Source organism: Perca flavescens, chromosome 12, assembly GCF_004354835.1.
Source record: "Perca flavescens isolate YP-PL-M2 chromosome 12, PFLA_1.0, whole genome shotgun sequence".
Taxonomy (NCBI): Eukaryota; Metazoa; Chordata; class Actinopteri; order Perciformes; family Percidae; genus Perca; species Perca flavescens.
In genome coordinates this window covers 14,923,878-14,944,584 of record NC_041342.1, presented here as the reverse complement: position 1 = coordinate 14,944,584, position 20,707 = coordinate 14,923,878, and the positions used below count along the sequence as shown (strand labels likewise).

General features: G+C 40.8%; 1 protein-coding gene across 1 annotated transcript in view; it reads left to right on the top strand.

Annotated features, from left to right (window-relative positions):
- Positions 1-562: 562 nt before the first annotated feature.
- The window catches only part of LOC114565743 (solute carrier family 22 member 23), a gene marked incomplete at its 5' end in the record, with an annotated part of 38,830 nt that continues 18,685 nt past the window's right edge, over positions 563-20,707 (top strand). Inside the window, 3 exons of the mRNA XM_028593963.1 lie at positions 563-1,126; positions 7,550-7,653; positions 7,777-7,931. Of these exons, the coding sequence (XP_028449764.1) occupies positions 563-1,126; positions 7,550-7,653; positions 7,777-7,931 (823 nt within the window). The remainder of the gene's footprint in view (positions 1,127-7,549; positions 7,654-7,776; positions 7,932-20,707) is intronic.

Below are 20,707 nucleotides of genomic sequence, written 5' to 3'. Positions count from 1 at the left end.
TGATTTTGTTGGATTGTATTCTGTCATTATATAGGCTACACATACCATGGTTGCAAGCACATGATTCAACGGTGTACAAATGTACTGGTCTTTTTACTGACTGTTATACAATAGGCCAAGGAGCTATGCTAACGTTATTTTTCAGTAGCTCTGCCTTGCTCTAACTGCTGCACAGAAAACGAGAATTTCCATTCCAAAGGGGTTACCGGTGGTTACAGGTGGCCATGTTGAGGTAGAGTCGACAACACAACGCCTTTATGGGCAGGTGTGTTACCTGTGGCTCCCTATGGGCAGGTGTGTTACCTGTGGCTCCCTAAGGAGACACTTCCTAGGGTTCTGCCGCCACAGCTGCCCGACAGAGCAACCAAAGAATGAGGTACGTAAAAAACGTAAAAAATCATAAAAATAGTTTTCGTCGTCACTGCTTCAATTTACTGCAATCCGCATTCATTTTGGAGCTCGAGCCGGTCAGTCAGCCCCGCACAGGTTTGGGTGGCAGATGGAGGAGGGAAGAACTTCCTGATAATAAAGAGGTGCGTCTTATTTCCATTCCAGTGATTGACTGCGCACGGCTTTCACCGCCGGAGCTGGGGGCATTGACGCATTGTGGAGTCGACAGGGGGTAGCACTGCAACCCCGGCTTCGCTACACAACGGAGGCATCTATCGGCGAAACCGCGATGGCCGTGGTGCAGCTCGACACGGAGGACCATCAACCTGAGAACGGCTTCGTGTCCCCCGATAGTACGTCGGGGCTGCTGACACGCACCGACGGCTCTATTCTGCCGTTTCTCGGGGGATTTGGGAAGTACCAGAAACAGCTGATCGTGCTGACATGGATCCCGGCGTTATTCATTGGATTTAGCCAGTACTCTGACAATTTCCTCCTTGCGCAGCCGAACAACACATGTATCCAGCCTTTGGCAAACCTGACTAATCAGACTACAAGCCATTCATCGCTGTTAGACGGTCCAAAAAACACCAGCGCGCGGCCAGCTTATATTTATGCCAATAGAAGTTACGGCGCCCAATACGGCATTCACAATGAAACGGCCAACATGCAGTGTAGCTGCAGTGAGTGGACATTCGAGCTACACACGGGACTTGTACAGAACGTGGTTACCAAGGTAAGCTGTCCATCTTGACGATGGATATCCTTTTCCATGTTGTGTTATGTATCTGTTTCCGCCCTAATCATAATATATTTGCATATTAAGAGGGAGCTCTTTGTTGCACTTATCATCAGCACGACACCCATAAAAAAAACCGCACTTTCAAGCAGAAGCATTCATAAAATAAGAAAAATGATGTATATTATTTGACTTCTGGATAGTGGTTGTGGTTATACCCCCATTTGTTCATCCAGCTGGCGTACATTTCCTTACAGTGGATCGTTTAGCACTGAGTCATAGCCACATTCCGTGGAGATTCCCAGATTCGGTTTACATTAGACCTGAAAGTAGTGGGCTTGTGGATATGTGAGAGCATGCACCGTGCTGACAGTGACTGAGTCATCACAACAGCTGACACAAGGTGTGACCTATTGCAGAGAGACGCCACCATTGGCACATTGGGCAAACCTGCCAGGGCTGGTGGAATTTGCCGGTTGTCGTAATAGACATAATAGACGCGGAGCTTTTGATTTGGAGCAAAGGTCATTAGTGCGCTCTAGAATAATGCAACCCCATCCCTGGCCAAACATCACCCGCCCTATGCTACCCTAACCAAACACCAGTGAGATTTTCTTAGAGCTTTCATTGTGGGCACTTTTACCTCGGATCACATCACCATTATGTAATATTCCTATGTGCACAGGCCAGGCTGAGAAGACAGCATAGGCCTGCAGTCATCATAGTTGGTCTGCTAGCTGGAGGAGGAAGTGTTTTTTTTTTATATATCTCATTATGCATATCAGCTCTTCACCTATTGTGGATGCTGCATGATAATATCAAGATATTTGTATTTTTAAGATTCCACAGGGCTCCACAGGGGTAAACTTGATATTGGTGGAATAACAATGTGATTCAATATTCAGAGAAAATACTCTTATCACAGAATGCAATTAAGACTTTAGAAAGAGTAAATAATTAGATAGTAATGTTCAACGCTCGGTTTTGCTTAGAAAAAGTCTAAAATGTTGATACACACTCTGATAACCTCTCACACCCTTGTGGAGAACAGTCAGTTGCATTTCAGTCTGCGCTATCATCACCTCGGAAGAGTTTGGCACTCATGCCATAATCAAAAGGTTTATCAGGAAGAGTTATATCTGAAGCAAGGCTTTGAAGCCTCTCTGTGCTGCAGGAGGGGGTTGTGGCAGCCTGAGCTTGTGCCCACTGTAATGCCAACAGCCCATCTGCTTATTACTGATAATGTCCCCCATTTAAATTAAGCAAATAAAATGCAACTTTGGCATGTCTCCCTGCATCATAAGCCAGGGGGACAGTTTAAGTCTTGATTTAATTTACTGTCCGCAGGGTAATTTGGGGGGTGGGGTTGCATGAACTAAAGCCAGGCTGATAAACTGTTTTTATGGATGGAGGCGTTCAAAATACTCCCATACTGCAGCTGAATATGAAGTCATATGTGAGGGAAATCGATTGGGTGGATCCTTATTACTAACAAACACAAAATGTCAATTCTCTCATGAGAGAAAAGCCAAAATAAAGAAGTTTCCGATATGAAGGGTTTGGTGCTTAAACACTGTTGGCTCTCCTCTCATGCTGGTGTTAACCTGTAGATACTAATATTTGTGTTGCCTTTGCATGCATACGGATAATGTCATGTTGACACTACCACCACTGTAGATCGGTGTGACGGGCCTGAGCAGTTGGTAAAAGTGTCTCGCCTTCCCTGACCCATGCAGTCCACATTCTGACAAGGTCGCTGTCAGGAGAAATTGAATCGGATGGCATGAGGACGAATCCCGAATCGGAGCCAAAATTGAAGCAGAATCGACTCCCCCACGTGTCGTTGGCCTCGTCATCTGTTTTGACGACCTGTCCCTTCCTCTTCCAAGTCCCCTTTTCGCCACCACAGAGCAGTAACAAGGATGACACTACAGCAGGAAGTGATGACTCGGCATTTCTCCCTGTGTTTGGATTGCATAGGCATAACTGCACATGACTGGGCTCAGCTGTCTGTGACATTTCATCCCTTAAACCGTGCCAGCACCGACGAAATGCGGTAGTGTCTCTGTCAAAATGTACCAACACACAATTCTAACCCCATGTTACTCTGTTAACACTTCATATCACATCAGGAAAACATGTAATGTATGTTTTCACCTTGTGTCACGTAGGGATTGCCTCCAGAATCCGTAGCACGTTTCTGCTCACTCCTTTTTTCTCAGGGCATCACAGAAAGAAGGCTTTAATGGAGGCGGAGGAGGTTGAGGTGGTGGTGAAGCATCCAAAGTGGTTAATGTGGAGACCCATACTAATTGAGTCAAAGCTCTCCTCAGGGTACGTCTTAATTGGACTGAGCCTTAGAAATGAGAATGTATCATTACTCAGAGACAGATAGAGTCTCTCAGCAACCTATCCTACTCAGCTCGCATTCAGAAGGCTAGCAGCTGTACACACCTGCCTGAAATAGTGACCTGAGAACACCATCAAAGCAAATTGATTCCATGTTGAAAGTTCGGTTCTTGTATAATAATCAGAGACCATTGCCATTTAGGGATTGATGAGGATTGATCTTTGTTCTTTTGTGAAACTTTACTGTAGAATGGCGTTCAGACTGGTACAAAACCATGACACTGTCATGCATTTAAGCAATTTTTTTCCTGTTTAGTCTATAAAGATGTCTTTTTTTTTTAAAAGATAATGTCTACAGATTGATTGATTGTTTTGTCCGATCAACAATCTAGAACCCAAAAGATATTCTATTTAAAATGACAAATGAAGCAGGAAATCCTCATATTTTAGAAGCTAGTTGCTTTATAAATGACCACAATGAATAATCCATTATCAAAATTTTGGAGATTAATTTTCTCTTGATTGTTGAGTTAAATTGATCAGTAGATTAATTGATTAGTCGGTTAGTTCAACAGAATAATAAAGGCAACTATTTTGATTGTTTCAGGAAAAATGCCAAATAATCTGTGGTTACAGCTTCCAAATTGTGAGGATTTGCTACTTTTCTTTGTCATATGTGATAGTAAACTGAATATCTTTGGGTTTTAGACCTTTGGTCCGACGAAACAAGACATTCAAAAATGTTAGGTTGGGCTTTTGGAAGCTTTGGCGTACATTGTTAAGTATTTTCTTACATTTTATAGACCCAACAAATGATTGAATAATCAATGACAAAAATTATTAAATACAAATAATTAGCAGATTGAGCAATTGACAATACAATCAGTACTACTTCAGTATACATGGTGCAATTGTACACTATGTCAGTGCCATGTTTGTATGATTTTTCTTTTAGGTTAGAGCATTTTATAAAAGCGATAAGGACAATATGTTGTAAAAGAACATTGGTGGGTACACCCAGACCCAGTATCACTGTGCTGGAAGTTGCACACCCATAGATCTGAAAGATGATACTGTAGTTGAACACCCATGCAGGCCTCTCTGCTCTGTGTCCCTTCATACTGTTTACCCAGCTGGTTGGCTCCTTCCACAGACCCCAGATCAGTGTGGGACACTTTGGAACTGTCTCAGCTGTCGAAAGGCGATGACCCCACTGCAGATACCCAGTCAGCACACAATGACAGCCACTCACAGCGTCAGCTGGGAGGAAAGACACTTGTGTGACCCAAAGATAAAGCTCTGTTGAAGCTCTATGTGTGTGTGTGATAAAAGTGTGTGCTGCAGGCTTGTTTCTGATACGTTTTTTAAAAGGGAGGGGTGAGCATTGTGAGTTGTCTGACCCACGGCTGTGTTTTTAAGGTTGTGTGATGGAATTTAGGTTGCAGGAGTGTTGGTCGGTTGTTAATACATATCCGGTCTTTTTGGTGACAGATATGTGTACTCATGGTTCTTAACTGTCAACAATAGGAGGCAATGAATAATAGATTGATGGGAAAAGGTTAGTTGTTTTACCATCTGTCACTTTTGGTTTGCAGGAACAAACTGCCATCAGCTAACTTGCCAAACATGTTAGTGTTTTTCATTTGGTGTTTTGTATAGTCCGGATGCTACAGTAGTTTGACAGTTATTTGAAACATGGTCACACCTAGATAATATAAACTTGCTCTCAGGCTGTAAGTTCCTCAGGCGACATCTCCAATGTCAGATATCTGTGTGTTGTTTCCTTCTTGGCTTTTTTTTTTTTTTTACCCCAAAAGTGCCATGGAAAGAAAGTATGTGTAGTATAGATTTATCTTTTTGTTGTCTCTTTTGTTATTCTCTCTCACCCTCACCTAAGCTACCACAACATTACAGAATTTTAACACTTCGGTGCATCAGTGTTTCTAAAACTAGCACTCAGAAGCAGTAAAAGTCTGATAACCACGGTGACGGTCTGTTGCTAGGCAGTAACTATGCAGCAGTCTCTCCATGTGTTTTCTCCTCACAACTGCTTTTAAGCATCTCTATCCCTCTCTCTTTAGCTTTTAGTTATCCTTACCCATACTTTCCTTTATTCTCTGCATTCCTCTCCCATCTTTTTGTATGTTCTGTTTCTACATTGTAGAATCTTTATTCCTTTCTCCTCATGTGCTTTCCTCCATCACCCTCCCTCCTTTTAACCCCCCTCACCCACCGCCTTAGTTCAATGAGTGCAGAACTGTGCAGCTGTAGTTGAGAGCGTCTTCATCTGAGCTAGTAAGACTAACTGGTGTAGACTGATCATTGGTGGCCGGTCATTTGAGAGAGGTCAACGGAGCACCCTGGGGATTTTAACTGATTTGCTTTTGGCCCTTCATTGTTCTGCATTTTCTGTCGGCCGTTAGCTTTATATGCGTATAAACCAACTCTACACACTGACTTCTCGTCATTAATCCCAAATGAGCAAGACAGTAGCAAAGTAGCAAATGGCAGAAATAGGGGGCGTAGCAGACAAGCTGCGAGGATTTGACTTTGACTGAATCACGTGCTAATAGTGATAGCACAGTCACCAAACTGTCATCCAGCCATGCCGTGCCGGTCCCCGGTGTAATCGCAGACTCAGAGTTTCAAATCCGTATATATGCCGGTTTGTCACAGTCCTGTAGGAGAGCAGCTTCAGTTTTTTAAACACCCTTGGTGATTGCGCAACAGGAATTTGTTTTCCTTCCTCTGTCTTTTTCTCTGCAGACATCGATACTGAAACCATGAATGAGTGGCATGCCTGGATCATGTGATGGCTCTGGGTAATCCTGGAGCGTTCCATTTTAAACGGGTCACTATGGTAGTAGAGGTTATAAGAGGTTAGAGCCCCTTGGAGAAAAATGTAAAAACAAACTACACTTTGTATTTCAAGACGAGGTTGAATAATATATATTAAAATATAATATATATATATATATATATATATATATATATATATATATATATATATATATATATATATATATATATGCATGCACCTACTATGGCCACTGTCTGCTTCTTGCTACCGCTTCTGTCGAAACAGCTGGGCAGCCTAATGTCCACCTTCTCTGTGGAATTCATCTTCTATTCCTCTCAGGATCAACTATATTACTAGGATCATTGAATAATAATGCCAATGGTAATCAAAATTGTGGGTTCAGGTAGATTTGTTTAGGTATTACGTTTCTTCCTACAATCAGTTCACATGCACATACTCCACTGGGGTTTACAATTGCGGCTGCACCTCTACCGTCATTGCTTGTGCTGTGTACAAGGTCTGTTTGTCAAAACTTGTCACTACTGTGGGGTGGGGTTGGGGAGGAACTCAAGCATACTTTATTAATGCAAAAGCAGCCACTCTGCATTGTTTGCACTCAGAAATCCCTCTGCTAAGAGTTTCAGTAGGCAAAGAAAATGAGGAGATTCAGAGTTGATAAAAGGAGGCATAAATAAATAGTAAAATAAAAGACAGTTTATGTACACCCAATGAATTCTGACTGAGGAAATGATCAGTATAATAGATGATTTAATCCCTGATGTTGATTTGCAGAGGACAAATGAGCTTCTCCAACCTTTTCTTGTGGCACTGTAAGGCAGAAACTTATATTGTTTGGTAGTTACTCCATTGGAGAAATTCTAAAATATCAAGCCTGTTTGGAGATGTATTTTTTTGGGGATTATTGAGCTGAAAGATATTAAACAATGATCAAAACTGAATATAATGTTTGGAATGATTAACAAAGGAAAGGTAATTGTTGGATGAATGACATATCAATGTTCATATTAGATGAAATACCAGGAAGCCCTGTTATAGAAGTCTACCCTTCTCACATTTCAGTGTTGTAGTGGTGAGTGGTGTAGTGTTGTGAATGGTGATAATGCCTAATAAATCAGTCAGATCTAGTGTAGAGTTAGTCAATATATAAAAACTGTTTCATCTCAAAAAGATATATAGCTGTTGCCTTTTTTATTACCTTTACCCAGCATACAATTCTTGGAACTAATGCCTTTGTATATTTGTCTCTACAGTGGAGTCTGGTGTGTGACTCTGCATGGAAAGTCCACATCGCCAAGTTTTCTCTGTTGGTGGGATCCATCTTTGGATACCTGACGTTTGGAATCCTTGCTGACTGGTAAGATTTTCAGAACAAAGTTCTTGCACAGCATACAGTTTTATTTACAGCTGTGTAATATCAAAAACTATTTATTTTTTTAACATTGAAGAAAACAAAAATAAGTTTTACCTTGCTCCGTAGGTTTGGCCGCCACCCGGTGCTGATCATATCAGTGTTTTTCATGCTGGTGTTTGGTCTGACTGTGGCCTTCTCTGTCAACGTCCCCATGTTCAGCACCCTGCGCTTCTTTGAGGGCTTCTGCCTGGCAGGGATCACCCTTTCTCTCTATGTCCTCAGTAAGTCTTTATCTCTCAACTAAAAGCTCTGGGCCAATTTACCTATTGCTAAGCCCTGCCCCGCTTGTTATTGTTACTACACCTGTCGAGCTAGCACAGTACATAGACAGTTTTCCAAATTTACCCCTCAAAATTTATCGTAATTTTTGAAACGATAGGTCTTAAATTTAACACCACAGTATACGAAAGCAAGGTTCACATTTCTAGCCAACCACCATCGATTTTGTCGGCTGAAATAACAGCTTTCGCTAGCAGACTTATACTAGCTATCTGGCTAATTAATGCTAACTCTTTGAGTTGGTTGAAAACTCAATTTTGAACAGAATTTGTTATGTTTCCAGCTTACTTGTTACTTGTTGTTACTTGTGGAAATGTTTTTATTTAAAAGACATGACTATCCAAACTCAACTTTTAAAATACAGAATCTCGCTCTCAGTGGAGTCCCAATCCCATGCACACAACCTTAGCATGTTGACAGAACTATGGTTGTAAGCTATAATTGGACAATCACTTTTCCTGGGAAGGGTTTGGCAACATTTGGTTGAAAAATTAGTACTTATCTGTGTTGACTACGAAGGTTGAATATTTTGCTGACACATTTTGCTTGAGGCCTTTCAGGAAGCACTTGAAACGTTTGAAAGTGTGTAGACAATCCTAACATTTTACTGTTTCACTAAACAGAAGTGCTGAGGAGGAACAACACTAGCCTGGTCCTACCAGACTCTCGTATGTTTCATTTGTACAGAGAATCTGGCAACTCTTTCTTGAAGGCGGATACTCTGTTGAAGTTTAAATCTATTGGATCTGCCCAGAGCCACTCTGGATTTGCCATAACCAATCACTAACGTTTGGTCATGACGTATGTTATGTGCATGTGCAACAAGAGGGGATACCGACAACTATCGGCTTATATTTAGCATTAGCATCGCTAGTGTTAGCCTTAGCCAACTCCATCACCACTAACGGAGCGAGCTGGAAAATCTAACTTTTCCCGAACCCCGTGGGGAGGAGGGCCACAAAATCATGTCCACCATCACAACTCAGCAAATATTGTTCTTGCTTCGCTCACGTCTTTCAAGCGCACGTCTTTCAAGCGCACGTCCTCAACGTCCTCGTTCTCAGCCACTCCCTCTGTGTGCCAAATATTTGGCCGTAGAAAACCCAAGAATATACTGCAAACCCAGATGGAGTACTGAAGGGAAATGAAAATTGAACGGAAGTATGTAGGAGGGCGGAAACAGGCTAGAATGACACCGCAATAATATAGCACTACTACTATGGAAGATCTGTTTTCCTTGGTAGGGCTGAGTAAATATTTCAACATCATCATTTAAAAAATTTAAATATCATTAGCTAGGAGAGATATTTTCATTTAATCAACATCTTGCACAGCATTACATTTTACATACTTGAATTCTTGTTTAATTTAAGATTGTGGCCCACTAAAAGACAAAATAACCATTTTGATTAATGTGATGAACATACATTTTTATCATTAGGTTTTGAATAATAATAATCTATGCAATATTAATTTAACCTGTACCACCCACTCTCAATCCGTAGTATCCTCCCACTCATGCTGTTCTTATTTTGACCAGATACGCCTATTCAAAAGCCTATTCAAAAGCCTATTCTACTTTAATTCTTGTCTTTAGCTGAGGGTCGCATTCAGCTAGAGTAGAGTAATTGTGTTGCAGTGACCTCCTAACATTCATTGAATTGAATGCCATTGTTGGAATAAATTCTCATTACAGAACAACAACCAGTACCAGCCTATTTACCCTTGAAGTGAACTCTTTAATTTTCATTTAGGTGTACCAGCATGTGTCTTTTCCTGAGATTCTAATCCTTGTTACTGCTAATCAATAATCTGATAATGGCATAAGGGGTTGGGGGTGGCGGTGGTGTGTGTGTGTGTGTGTGTGGGGGGGTTCTAGTCTTTAATATAGTTTCACTCATCACTGCAGGAGGAGACTTTAATTTTCTCAGAAATGAATCCTGTCTGTTGATGTGACCTTCTCTCTGCATAGTAAAGGTTTGATAGTGTCCTGGTAATTGGCAATGCAGTTAATGCAATGTTCTCATGTGGTGGCAAAAGTGGAGGGAAGGGGAAGATGAGAGGGAGGGAGCAAGGGCGAAATGATGAAGGGGCCCTCAGTGTCCTTGTCAGTCTGATTTAGTCCACATTGAACACCTTGAAAAGCTTTGTCGCGCTCCCAAAATAGAAGGATCGTTTAGTCTGTTCCTGGGACAAAGGAAAGAGGGAGGGAAAAGGGTGTAGTTAAGCTGTACATTATGGTGTCCTATCAAATCTAAATTAACTTGACATCTGCATTGCTTGTTTTCACAATATCCCACAGTTTATGGTTTAGAAAATCAGTGGTTCTCAACCTGGTGGTTGGAACCCAATAGGAGATAGTGAGGTCAACATTTCTCTACATCTCTTTGTCTAATTCTTGATTTTATCTTATGAAATGTAGAATAGTATTCAGATTTAGTCTGAGACTACAATAATCAAAAGAAAGAATAGGAATGTGTAAGTTGTAAATATGTATAGCCTCATTTTAAAGGAACACGCCGATTTATTGGGACTACAAACTGGGAACTATATTCTCAAATAGTGAAGCACTGCAACTTCTGCTACTTGGTTACTTTATTTGCTCGCAGCACCTGAGAAGTCCCGTGGTGAGGAGCAGAGAGTAACAATGGTGCTTTTCAGGTGTTGCGCTAATCACTCCGCCCAAGTAGCAGTGCTTCGCCTTCTGAGAATATAGTTCCCAGTTTGTATACAGTTAGAAGATGTCTGCGTCTCATATGACCTTGTTATTTGTACACCCTGTGACTCTACAAATCACAACATGTAAATAGGAAAATGTTGGCGTTATTTTGTCACTTATTGGGAGCTGTAGGCTAGATGGAGCCGGTTACCTCCATGATCTGTGCTAAGCTAGGCTAGCAGTGGGTGCGTCAGACAGAGTTACAACACGCATGGAAATGAGAAAGGTATGTATGGACTTAGCTAACTCTGGGGGATACGGTGAATAAGCTAAAGTCCCAATAAGTCGGCATGTTCCTTTAAAAGGTCCACTGCTAAATTGTACAATTCAGACTTGACACTGCAGTTCGTAGTTTATATGTCTGTGTTGTTTCATCTTGTCATGTACTAATATGTGTCCGTTTAATGTGTTGGCCATCATAAAAGATAAGATTTATCTGACATCTGTTCTGCATAGTGGCGCAGTGAACAATGCAACTTGCTTTTATATAAAGGCAGATTTAAATAGGCATTTGAAAACATAAGTCATACGCCTCTTTAATGATTAAATGCCAGAGCAGCTGAGCAGTATCTGACCATTCTGACTAATAAAAAGGAAACAGTATTTGAATATAGACAGCATTCCAAATAAACTTAATTTGTTTTCTAAAGAGTCCAATTATTGTGAGTCAAAATAAAGATTTATATTTTCCCCTGTATATTTCCTCCTCCTTGCTTTCTTCTCATTACTCTTTCTGTAGTTCAACTTCTATTGTTATTCTATCTTTCTCAGTCTCTACTTAAAGTCTACCTTCTTTACCTCTTTCTTTTGCTCTACCATTTTCCTATTTTTACATTTATTTGCATACAATCTGTTGTTGGCATTCTTTATCTTTATTCTGGTAAATGCAACACTTTACCCTCTGCAGTCATATTCAGGTACCTGTGTGGTTGCACAATGGCTTAGAAGTTGCCAAGAATATCGTAAATAGTAGGTTCAAAGTTTCTGTAGCTGTATAGGCAAGTAACTCTAGAGGCAGTATTTGTCTAACCTTGTTCACCCTGACAAGCCCAGCATTTACCACCATGACCAGGATTGTGGAGTCTGGTTAGATAACCCATGTTGATCCATTTGCATCAACAGCAAACAGAACTTTACGGTTCCTTGATTCAGGCTGAAACAGGTGATTATAAATCAGTTTCTCATTTAACAATCATGAAACGATCAGTCAACCACAGACCTGTCAACAAATTAGACAAATATAATTCTTCCTCACAATTAAAGCAGGGTTTCCATTTTTATTTGGGTATTTATTCATGAAATAATAATGAGCTGTTTTCTTATTTTTTTTTTACTAATCAATGTTCTAATGATTCTTTGGAAATTATACCTCTGTCTATGAACCGCTTGCTGAAGTACTATATAGTGACCTCAACTTGAGTAAGGCTGAGCTGGAAAGATGTTTGTGTGAGCTTTGCATATTTCTATAGGTTTTTGTGTTGCTATACCGCTGCCCTTATTTCTAATCATGTGTGGCCTCTGTCACATGATATTTACCCTGCAGCCACTCTGTATCGACAAAAACTCCACAAGAGCTGTTCCAAGAGGACGAGCATAATCGTTCAATAACACATTACTGGAGAGGATCAATTGTTTTTATTTCAAGCCGTTCTGTTTAGGGTATGTATTGCATTTGCATGACAGTTGGCAAAAGCTAATGTTTATTGTATTCCTGACACTGTGTCAGTCATATGACATTTTCTGCATGTAACATTATAAACCACATGACCCTCCTTTGTGGCTTGCTTTGTTTAGCTCTGCTTACAAAGAAAAGTCGGGCCAAATCTCAGCTTCGGATGTGTTTGCACTGGAGACAATACACTAATTCCCCCTTTCTCATCAATTCATGTGCAATTAAATTTTAGTTCATGGATCTTGAAGTCTGGACACAATTTTATGCTGCCCTTATAATCTAAAAAATAGCAATACAGTAATTGCAATCCGTGTACATTTTATACATCCTTGTGAATAGGGTATTGCAATAATTAGAAGACAACTCTGACCTGCCCCTGCCTCTTGTATATGACCTCAGTGTGCCCTGGAGGTATCAATGACAAAACCCATTGAATTTTCAGTATATGGGTGCTCTTTGTAGAGCAAATGGCACACGGCTACTATCCGTTCTGCCAGGATGGCCTGTCGAAGTCAGGCCCACTGCAGGGCCTAACATGGCTAATATGATGTGACACTTATACGCTAACTGGCACAAAGGGACAGAAGACATGGAAAATAGAATTGGTTGCCAGGTGGTTTCAGACAAAGGGAGAGAGTAGTGACTAATAACTAATACGAGTAGGGAAAAAGTGTAACGTAAAGACTGAGAGGAATGTTGAAACGACATATGGATGGAGAAAGCAAAATGTTTCACCTCTGATTCTGAAGAGTGATACAATTTCACCAATACTGCAAGTGCTTTTTGCATGTGCGTAACATTAAGCCCTTTCATGTATAAACTAGGCTAATGGATAGTTGTATGACAATGATCTATAGTATGTTGGCTCCAAAGTATAACAGCAGAATAGCAAAGCTGATGACTATATAAAGTCAGCTGATGCAGTGCTGCTATTTATACCCTAGTGCTCAATTAGTGTGTGCTAGCTTTTTTAGCATCACAGCACTAGGCGGGACAGGCAAGGCTCATATAGTACATATAGCTCAGCATCATGGTGTTGCTCATAAGGTAAACAACCTCACCACCCTAACCCCCGACCCTCACCTTCTACTCCCCTCACATACAAACACAAACCGCACATCAGCTAGCTGAGTCATGCTAGCTGGCTGCGATGGGTGTTTTGGAGAGAATTGTGATCAGCTAGAGACAAGGTGATTGTGTTCTGGGGCATTGGGCCAGAGCTTGCTTTTTGTGTGCGCAGGTTATATCATGCATCCACATCAGCTACTGTATGTGGGGCTAAAATATGATACTTGTCTAGACATACATTGCTTTTTTCCCTGAAATATTTATTCACACTAAAAATATGAGTTTGATTGAGTATTATTACACAGACCAAAGTACACCTACTGTATAACTTAGTGAAACAGTTTTGGGTTGACATGAGGTTTCTCTCTACAAAAATGCCAGCTGAAGTGTGTACACGTATGCATGAGCTCAATGGTTTTCATCTCACATCTTTAATTTCCCTAAAGCAAATATTAAATTTTAATAAGAGGCAGGATGTTTACTTTGAGAAGTCTGTATAATGGCCTTAAAGTAAAGAGCAAATGTCTTGTTTTTGCTCACTTTCTTGTCTTAATCTGTAGAGGCAAGCCTATACATGTCAAGGGTGTGTGTGAGAGAGAGATAATATACATAGCAACAGCCTGTTATACATAGCAGTGCTTCAGAAATAACAGGCTGTAGAATGCTGTAATTGACCAATCAGAATAGAGTATTCAACAAAGCTGTGTAATAAAAAAAAGAGCTTTATAACTTCCCTGTCAGTAACCGATGTACAGTGCTCATGATTGCTCTCTATGTGATTATCTACATGGAAAAGGTTGTATTTTATGGACGATATTCTGGGACAAACTCATGCTAATGGTTTGGGGAAATGACCAGCTCAAATTGTTGCCACTTATGTTTTGACAAGGAATGGTGTGTTCTTTAAGGTTTATTTCCCTTTCTCTTCATATTTACTGTACACATGAATGATTTCTGAGGTGTTACTTAAACTATACGAGGGATATTTTCCAATATATTATGTTTATGTTTCTAGTCATCTAGATACTAAACATTTAAAAAAATATAGTATCAGTGTAAATAAATTTGGAAATCTTCACTTGTTGCTATGTACCACAAAATGCCAATAATGGAGCAACTAAACTAACTAACTAAATATGTTTTCAAGCTGATTTAGTACTGTGGTTTGCCTTGAGCCCTGGCTAAAATGCACACATTATGTTTTTGTCCCAAGAGGCTTGGATTTTGTTATTCACTGGTTGTCACAAACTTGTCACATGTGGGAGAGAAGACAATGAGAGAGAAATGGACAAAATAAGCATCAGAGAGACAGACAGAGGGTGATTGTTAAATGTATCACATTTTCGTTTAGTCCATGAATGTTACATGACCCCATATTAGCAAGTGCAATTTCTAAAGGAAAATAAGTCTTGTATTCATGTCACTATGGTAAAATCACTGCTGACATGCCCAGACACTCTGTAGACAGACTGTATTGATTGGGGTAGTGTTTGCTGTCACTCCTTTTATCATAAATAAATAAATACATTTTACTTGAAACACAGGGAGGGGAAGTACATGAATGTTATATGATGATGGATGGCCTGAGATACAGTGGTATCATAGCAAGGAATCAGTGATCTGATGCACAATAATTAAATGAGCACCATACAGAAAGATATGATTATATATAAAGCATGTGGCTGTAAAAGGATTTATGTGCCATACTCCGCAAATATATGACCTGTATTTACTGTTAATAGGAATGTGTGTAAGCGAAAACATTCAAAAATAGACCACAATACGGGCAATTGAGAGCATTTCCTCTCTTTTATTTAGGAATCATATTCATGATGCGAAACCAAAACCAAATGTTTGGTAATGTGACAACACTCATTTACTTCCTCTCATCTCATCTGTCCTCCATAAGATTTTACGTAAATGGTCATGTGTGTTCCCCAGCTGTCTGTGTGCATGTTTCCTGCCTTGTGATGGTAAAGTAGTGCTCCGACAGGATGATCTGTGATGCATGCTTTTCTGCTGCAGTGTTATATCAGGCTAGCCAAGCCAGTCTTGTCCTCTTTCCAGTGTTGCCTGTAATGAGGTGCTTTTTTTTCCCTCGGTGGTGCCCTAGTATTACCACAGGCATTAAGCTCTCTGCACACAGGTGAAGTGCAAGGGGCAGCACAGAAAGATGGAAGCTATGTGTATTTATCTGAGTAAATGGCTTCCTTTGTGGCAATGTCAGATTCCTGTTTGTTGGTACAGTCTGACAGACAGCATGCTTTGTTTGCTTGTCTTCTTTCCCTAACCTGTTTTGCTCTGTTTGTGTGTAATGTCATTGATGGATATCACTGGGTTTGGCCTGATTCAAGTAGTGCGTGCCATATCTGGACTCTGAAGATTTGAAGCTTTTCATTTGCTATCATATGGCTATGCCTCCCTGAGGACAGAAGCTAGGCCCACCTCACATCACTGCAGAGATATTGTGCCATTAAATGGATGTCACTAAAGTGACTTTTTCTTCATTCTGAATGTTAAGAAATGCCTAGTCTCCCATTGCCAGACCTTCCTCCACGGCGCTGCGGAGGAGGGTCTGGCTAGTCCACACAGCATTCCGGAAATGGGAGAGAAACGTGCTCTGGTTTATTGGCATTTCTTTAAACCAATCACAATCATCTTGGGCGGTGCTAAGCACGGAGCGGAGCCACGATGCCGCTGCAAAATAGCCTCGGGAAGGAACTTGTTTTGGAAAATAGATAGATAGATAGATAGATAGATAGATAGATAGATAGATAATGTATTCATCCTGAGGAATATTTTAGGCATCCAGTAGCTTAGACAACCATAACCCAACAAACACACAAACGCATATATCTCACATACATGTGTACGGTCAAAGGTTGTTTTAGTCATGCAACAGAAAACTCAGATTGGACTGATAGTCTCGCTAGCTGTCTGGATTTACCCTGCAGAGATCTGAGGAGCAGTTAACCATAGTCCTCATAAATCGACCAGAGTTTAAAATTACAACACAAAGAAAGTGGAAGGTAACGGGACATCCGAAAATGTACATCGAAAACAGTGACATCCGGCAGAATTTCCGGCAGAATGAGAGCAATCCCGGAAGTGGAACATTGTGGATATAGACTAAGAAATGCCTGAAAAGGATGATGACATATACAGAGAGGCAGGGTGGGACATTGATGTGGAATGTGTACAGACAGGAAATGCTTTTTAGCCAAAGAAAGGTATTTTCTATGATACACAGGTTGACCGGTCCTCATCCTTCAACACAATCTGCTCTAGCTGTGATCTGATATCTGAGTTAAGGTGCATCCCCCCCGCCCCCTAAGCAGGGTAAAATTTCCCTTTTGTGCAGAGTTTGCGTTTTTGGTTGCACAGTGGACTTCCTCCCCTAACAAATTAGGCTACATGTGTATCCTACATCTGTTATTTGTCTGTCTCCATTTTAGGAGACCATTTCCTTGCTTAAAGGCACACTCTGTGACCTAATGGTCGTGGTCAAATTTTTAAACTTTGTTGTCTGTGAGAGACATTGCATGACATAACCATCATGTCGCAAATTCCTGAGTGAAGTCCAGTGATTGTCAGAAACGGCATGGGCAACCTTTGCACCTTCTTGTTTCAGTTCTTCTTTAGTCAGGCTGATGAATCTGTTGTTAGGGCAACTCTGGACTTAGTCTTATATGTGTGTCAGAGTACAAGCTGTATATCAGTCACTCTATGTGTGTGGGAGGAAGGGGGTGGCAGTGGTGAAGTGGTGGGAGTAGTTAGGACATACACACTCAAACTTTATCAAAGAAAAATACTCTTCTGGTAGTGTTTTACTTATGGTTTGATTGCAGAGAATTTCAGACAACACAGATCAAAGGAAAGTGCCTGTGGCTAGTTGGCATTCTTTGCACCTCCAGATAAGGGACTAATCAATGAGTATGACCTTATTCTTTGTCAATAGCCCCTTTTCAGTACTTGGAAGAAAGGAGGACACCTCACGACATTTGTGTGCTAACGCAATCACACTATATAAAAATACTGTGGAATCTTCCTTGGGACAGTTCTTTGGTAGTTACTTGCCAGAGCAAAATTGTAAATAAACTGCAGTTTGTTCTTGCTCATATGTACCCAGAATCTCAATGATCTTCCTTCAGTTGAATTGGGTTTTTGGATGATTACATTCTGTTAACATGTGAAGGGTACATTAAGAGAAATGTGTCCTATTCTCAGAGACTGGTTAGCTGTGGGTTAAACAGTGCTGTGCACTCACCCCCACACTATGTTCCACTGAGGATGCAATTTGCCTTCACCCAAAAATCTCTTCGATCTGCAGGAACTCTAGACCAAGGTTCATTGGGTCCTAATCAGGGAAGTGCTGTTTGCTGACAATGCTGCACTGGCATGTCACTCACAAGAAGCACTCCAAAAACTCATCAGCAGTATGCACATGCCTGAATTGAGTTTGGTTTCACCAAGCATTTCCATCTCTGACCACAGCTTTGAAGGTGTGGAGCAAGACTTGGAACGTGAGCATCTATCAGGAAACGGACGACAAATTAAAGGCCTGAATATGTTTGTGGAGAAACCATACAAATGCAGATGTGTCCATACAGGGCACAAAGGGGCCCTGGTTTGGAGTCTGAAAATGCTGAAAATTTACGTGAGTCATTAGCCTTTACAGTCACCCGATCTCAACCCAATTACACCCATGGGAGATTTTGGATGGTTGGCTTTTCACCCCCTTTTCGAGTGTGGCCGTTTTCTTGGCATTTTTCTTTTCTTCACTAATTTGAATGGGTGTGGCTAGGTAGCTAGCTATTAAGAAAAAATGACATTCCTTTTTTTAAATTCCACCAACAAAGCTTTGATTGGTTGACAGCGGTAAATGTGCATAACAGCAGACCTATTTTAATTGCTGAACCAATCAGAGATGTGTGTGTGGTGATTCAGAAGTCTGAAACCATTTGGTACCATTCACCCTGAGGCATGAGAATTTACAGAAGTTCAGGTAAAAGACACGCAAGGAGAAGAGGGAACACAGCTGCGGGATGTCAACTGCAACACAGCAGCACTTAATGTTTCACCTGTAACACCTGCAAGTAGGCCTGTAGCTCCAGACTCAAGAAGAAGTCATAGTTATGCCATAAAAATCAATCACAGCAAATAAACCTTGTTATTTTTCAGTACAGAGAAATACTTAAGAGTCTCCGTTATCATGAAGTTATACTTAACAGATCGAGTGGTCAGGATAGGCAGTGAAGTCATGGCACTGGGCTATATGGACATCATGTGACCAGTAAAAGGCTGTGACATTAGCCTGTGTGTACAGGGCGTGGCTGCACTGAGTGCATTTAGTGGTCAACCAGTCTTTCACTTGTAAAACAATAGGCCTTCTTGACTGAGCGATGTACTTGACAGAAGACTAGTGAGCTACTGTGGCGTGTACCAGAGAGTGTGATTCATATACTTGTTTTGCCAAAGTCAGCAACCCAGCTAAAGCTTCTTTGGGGATTATCTTCATTATTAATTGGCTATTGTTTTGATCCGTGATGATGTCATTTCCACTTTGTACAGCACAGTGTCCAAATGCATTTAAATGGGTCTATTTTTCAATAGCTTGTATGTCCCACTTGTTTTGTCCCCAACCCCCGGAGATCCTCAGTTAGCATCTTCTGTCAGTTTCTTGTATGTGTCATCAGATTAGTTAATAGATTTATGTCATGAGAACACAGGCGGCAGCAGGGCATTGTGGGAATGCTGATCTAGTGGGTTGTGGAGGATTAGGGTCAGCAGGAGTAAGGAGCTCAGAACTCCTTTCCTTTCCACAAACTCTGGTCTTCATTCTGAAGCACCATATACACAACACATGCCATATTGGGTATATATATTTACACTTATTTTAATATCTTTATATCAATGATATAGTTTGTAGTGTCATATGTCTGTGTGTCTTAGCAATTTTTTCATACCTCACCCCAGGACCTACCCTTTCGGTCACAATGCTCTGGCCTGTTCAGTGCACATGATGCCTTTATAAATAACCGAAAAATTCAAATCCCATGCAGTCTGTAACCAGTGAACCGTCACTTTTCTCCCAGCAGTACACAAAAAAGGGGTCTTGGGGTTAGTTGGTTCAAACTCAGCAGGTCTTGCACCCATCGCCCTGCTCTCAGCTCATTGGCTTTGTCATTCCAGCTGTGATAGTGTCTGTGAACAGAGAGCATTATTCATGTCCTCAGAAGGGGGCAAGTCCTAATTGAAATTCCGGTCTTTTTCACTGAAATGAAGCGGGGCCGCCGACACCCACTGTATTATACTGGCCCTGTCACCTTGAAAGGCCCATCTGGAGACTGTTCACATTCTTGGGCAGCAGAAAAGACCCATTAGAAAACGAAATTGTTAATTATAACAAAAAGGCATGAATGTAGGACAACAGATTTGGGCATTCCGAGAATAGTAGTATTACAGTGCGGTTCACTGTTCTATGGTTTGATGAGAAGCCATTCTCTACACTGCAGTAACTAAAGGGCTGGACTATCTGTGGTTGCTGGCTGCCCGTGTGGTGTGCATGCTAATGGCTGGGTGAATGAATCAGTGCCATTCTGATAGAGGAGAATTGAGTACAAGGAACCTCTTTCTAGTTAGTTCACTCTGACAGTAGCCTATTGTCGTGGCCTGTCTACTGTCTCTGAACAACAACTGTACATGGTGATTTATCAGGGTTTCTCATTTTTTTATACACACAAAAGAAATCTTAAGGATTGCCACTTTAAGTTTCTTTTGATTAACGTAATATTTGTTTAGTTAAACAAGTGTTAATCAGTATTAGGTGTTTCCTGTGTTTAAAAGTCACAGTTTTAATACAGTAGTAGTCATAATGTAAGTTGGCCTGGGAATTGGGTCTATGTGTAATTAGGACAACGTAAACCTCTATTCATGAGCATAATCATCGCCGACAGGAACCATGTTCTGGCTTGTCTGCCTCACCTAGTCACAGGTTGTATTCTGTTTTGATAATTCATCTACTCTGGCCTGTTTCTGTCAGCATGAGGAAGAAACAGCTAATGGTTAAATCTCACGTTCTATGTACATAAACACTGGATTGGGTCGCACCAGCTATTTGGAACCATTACCATAAGTCTCTTTTAAGTTAACTCAACTCTAAACTAACTAGCTTCAAAATAGTGAATTACTAAATGGGCTTGCTACCATTAAAACTTAAGAAATTACTTATCTGGAAAAGTCTAAATAGGTTTCTCGGA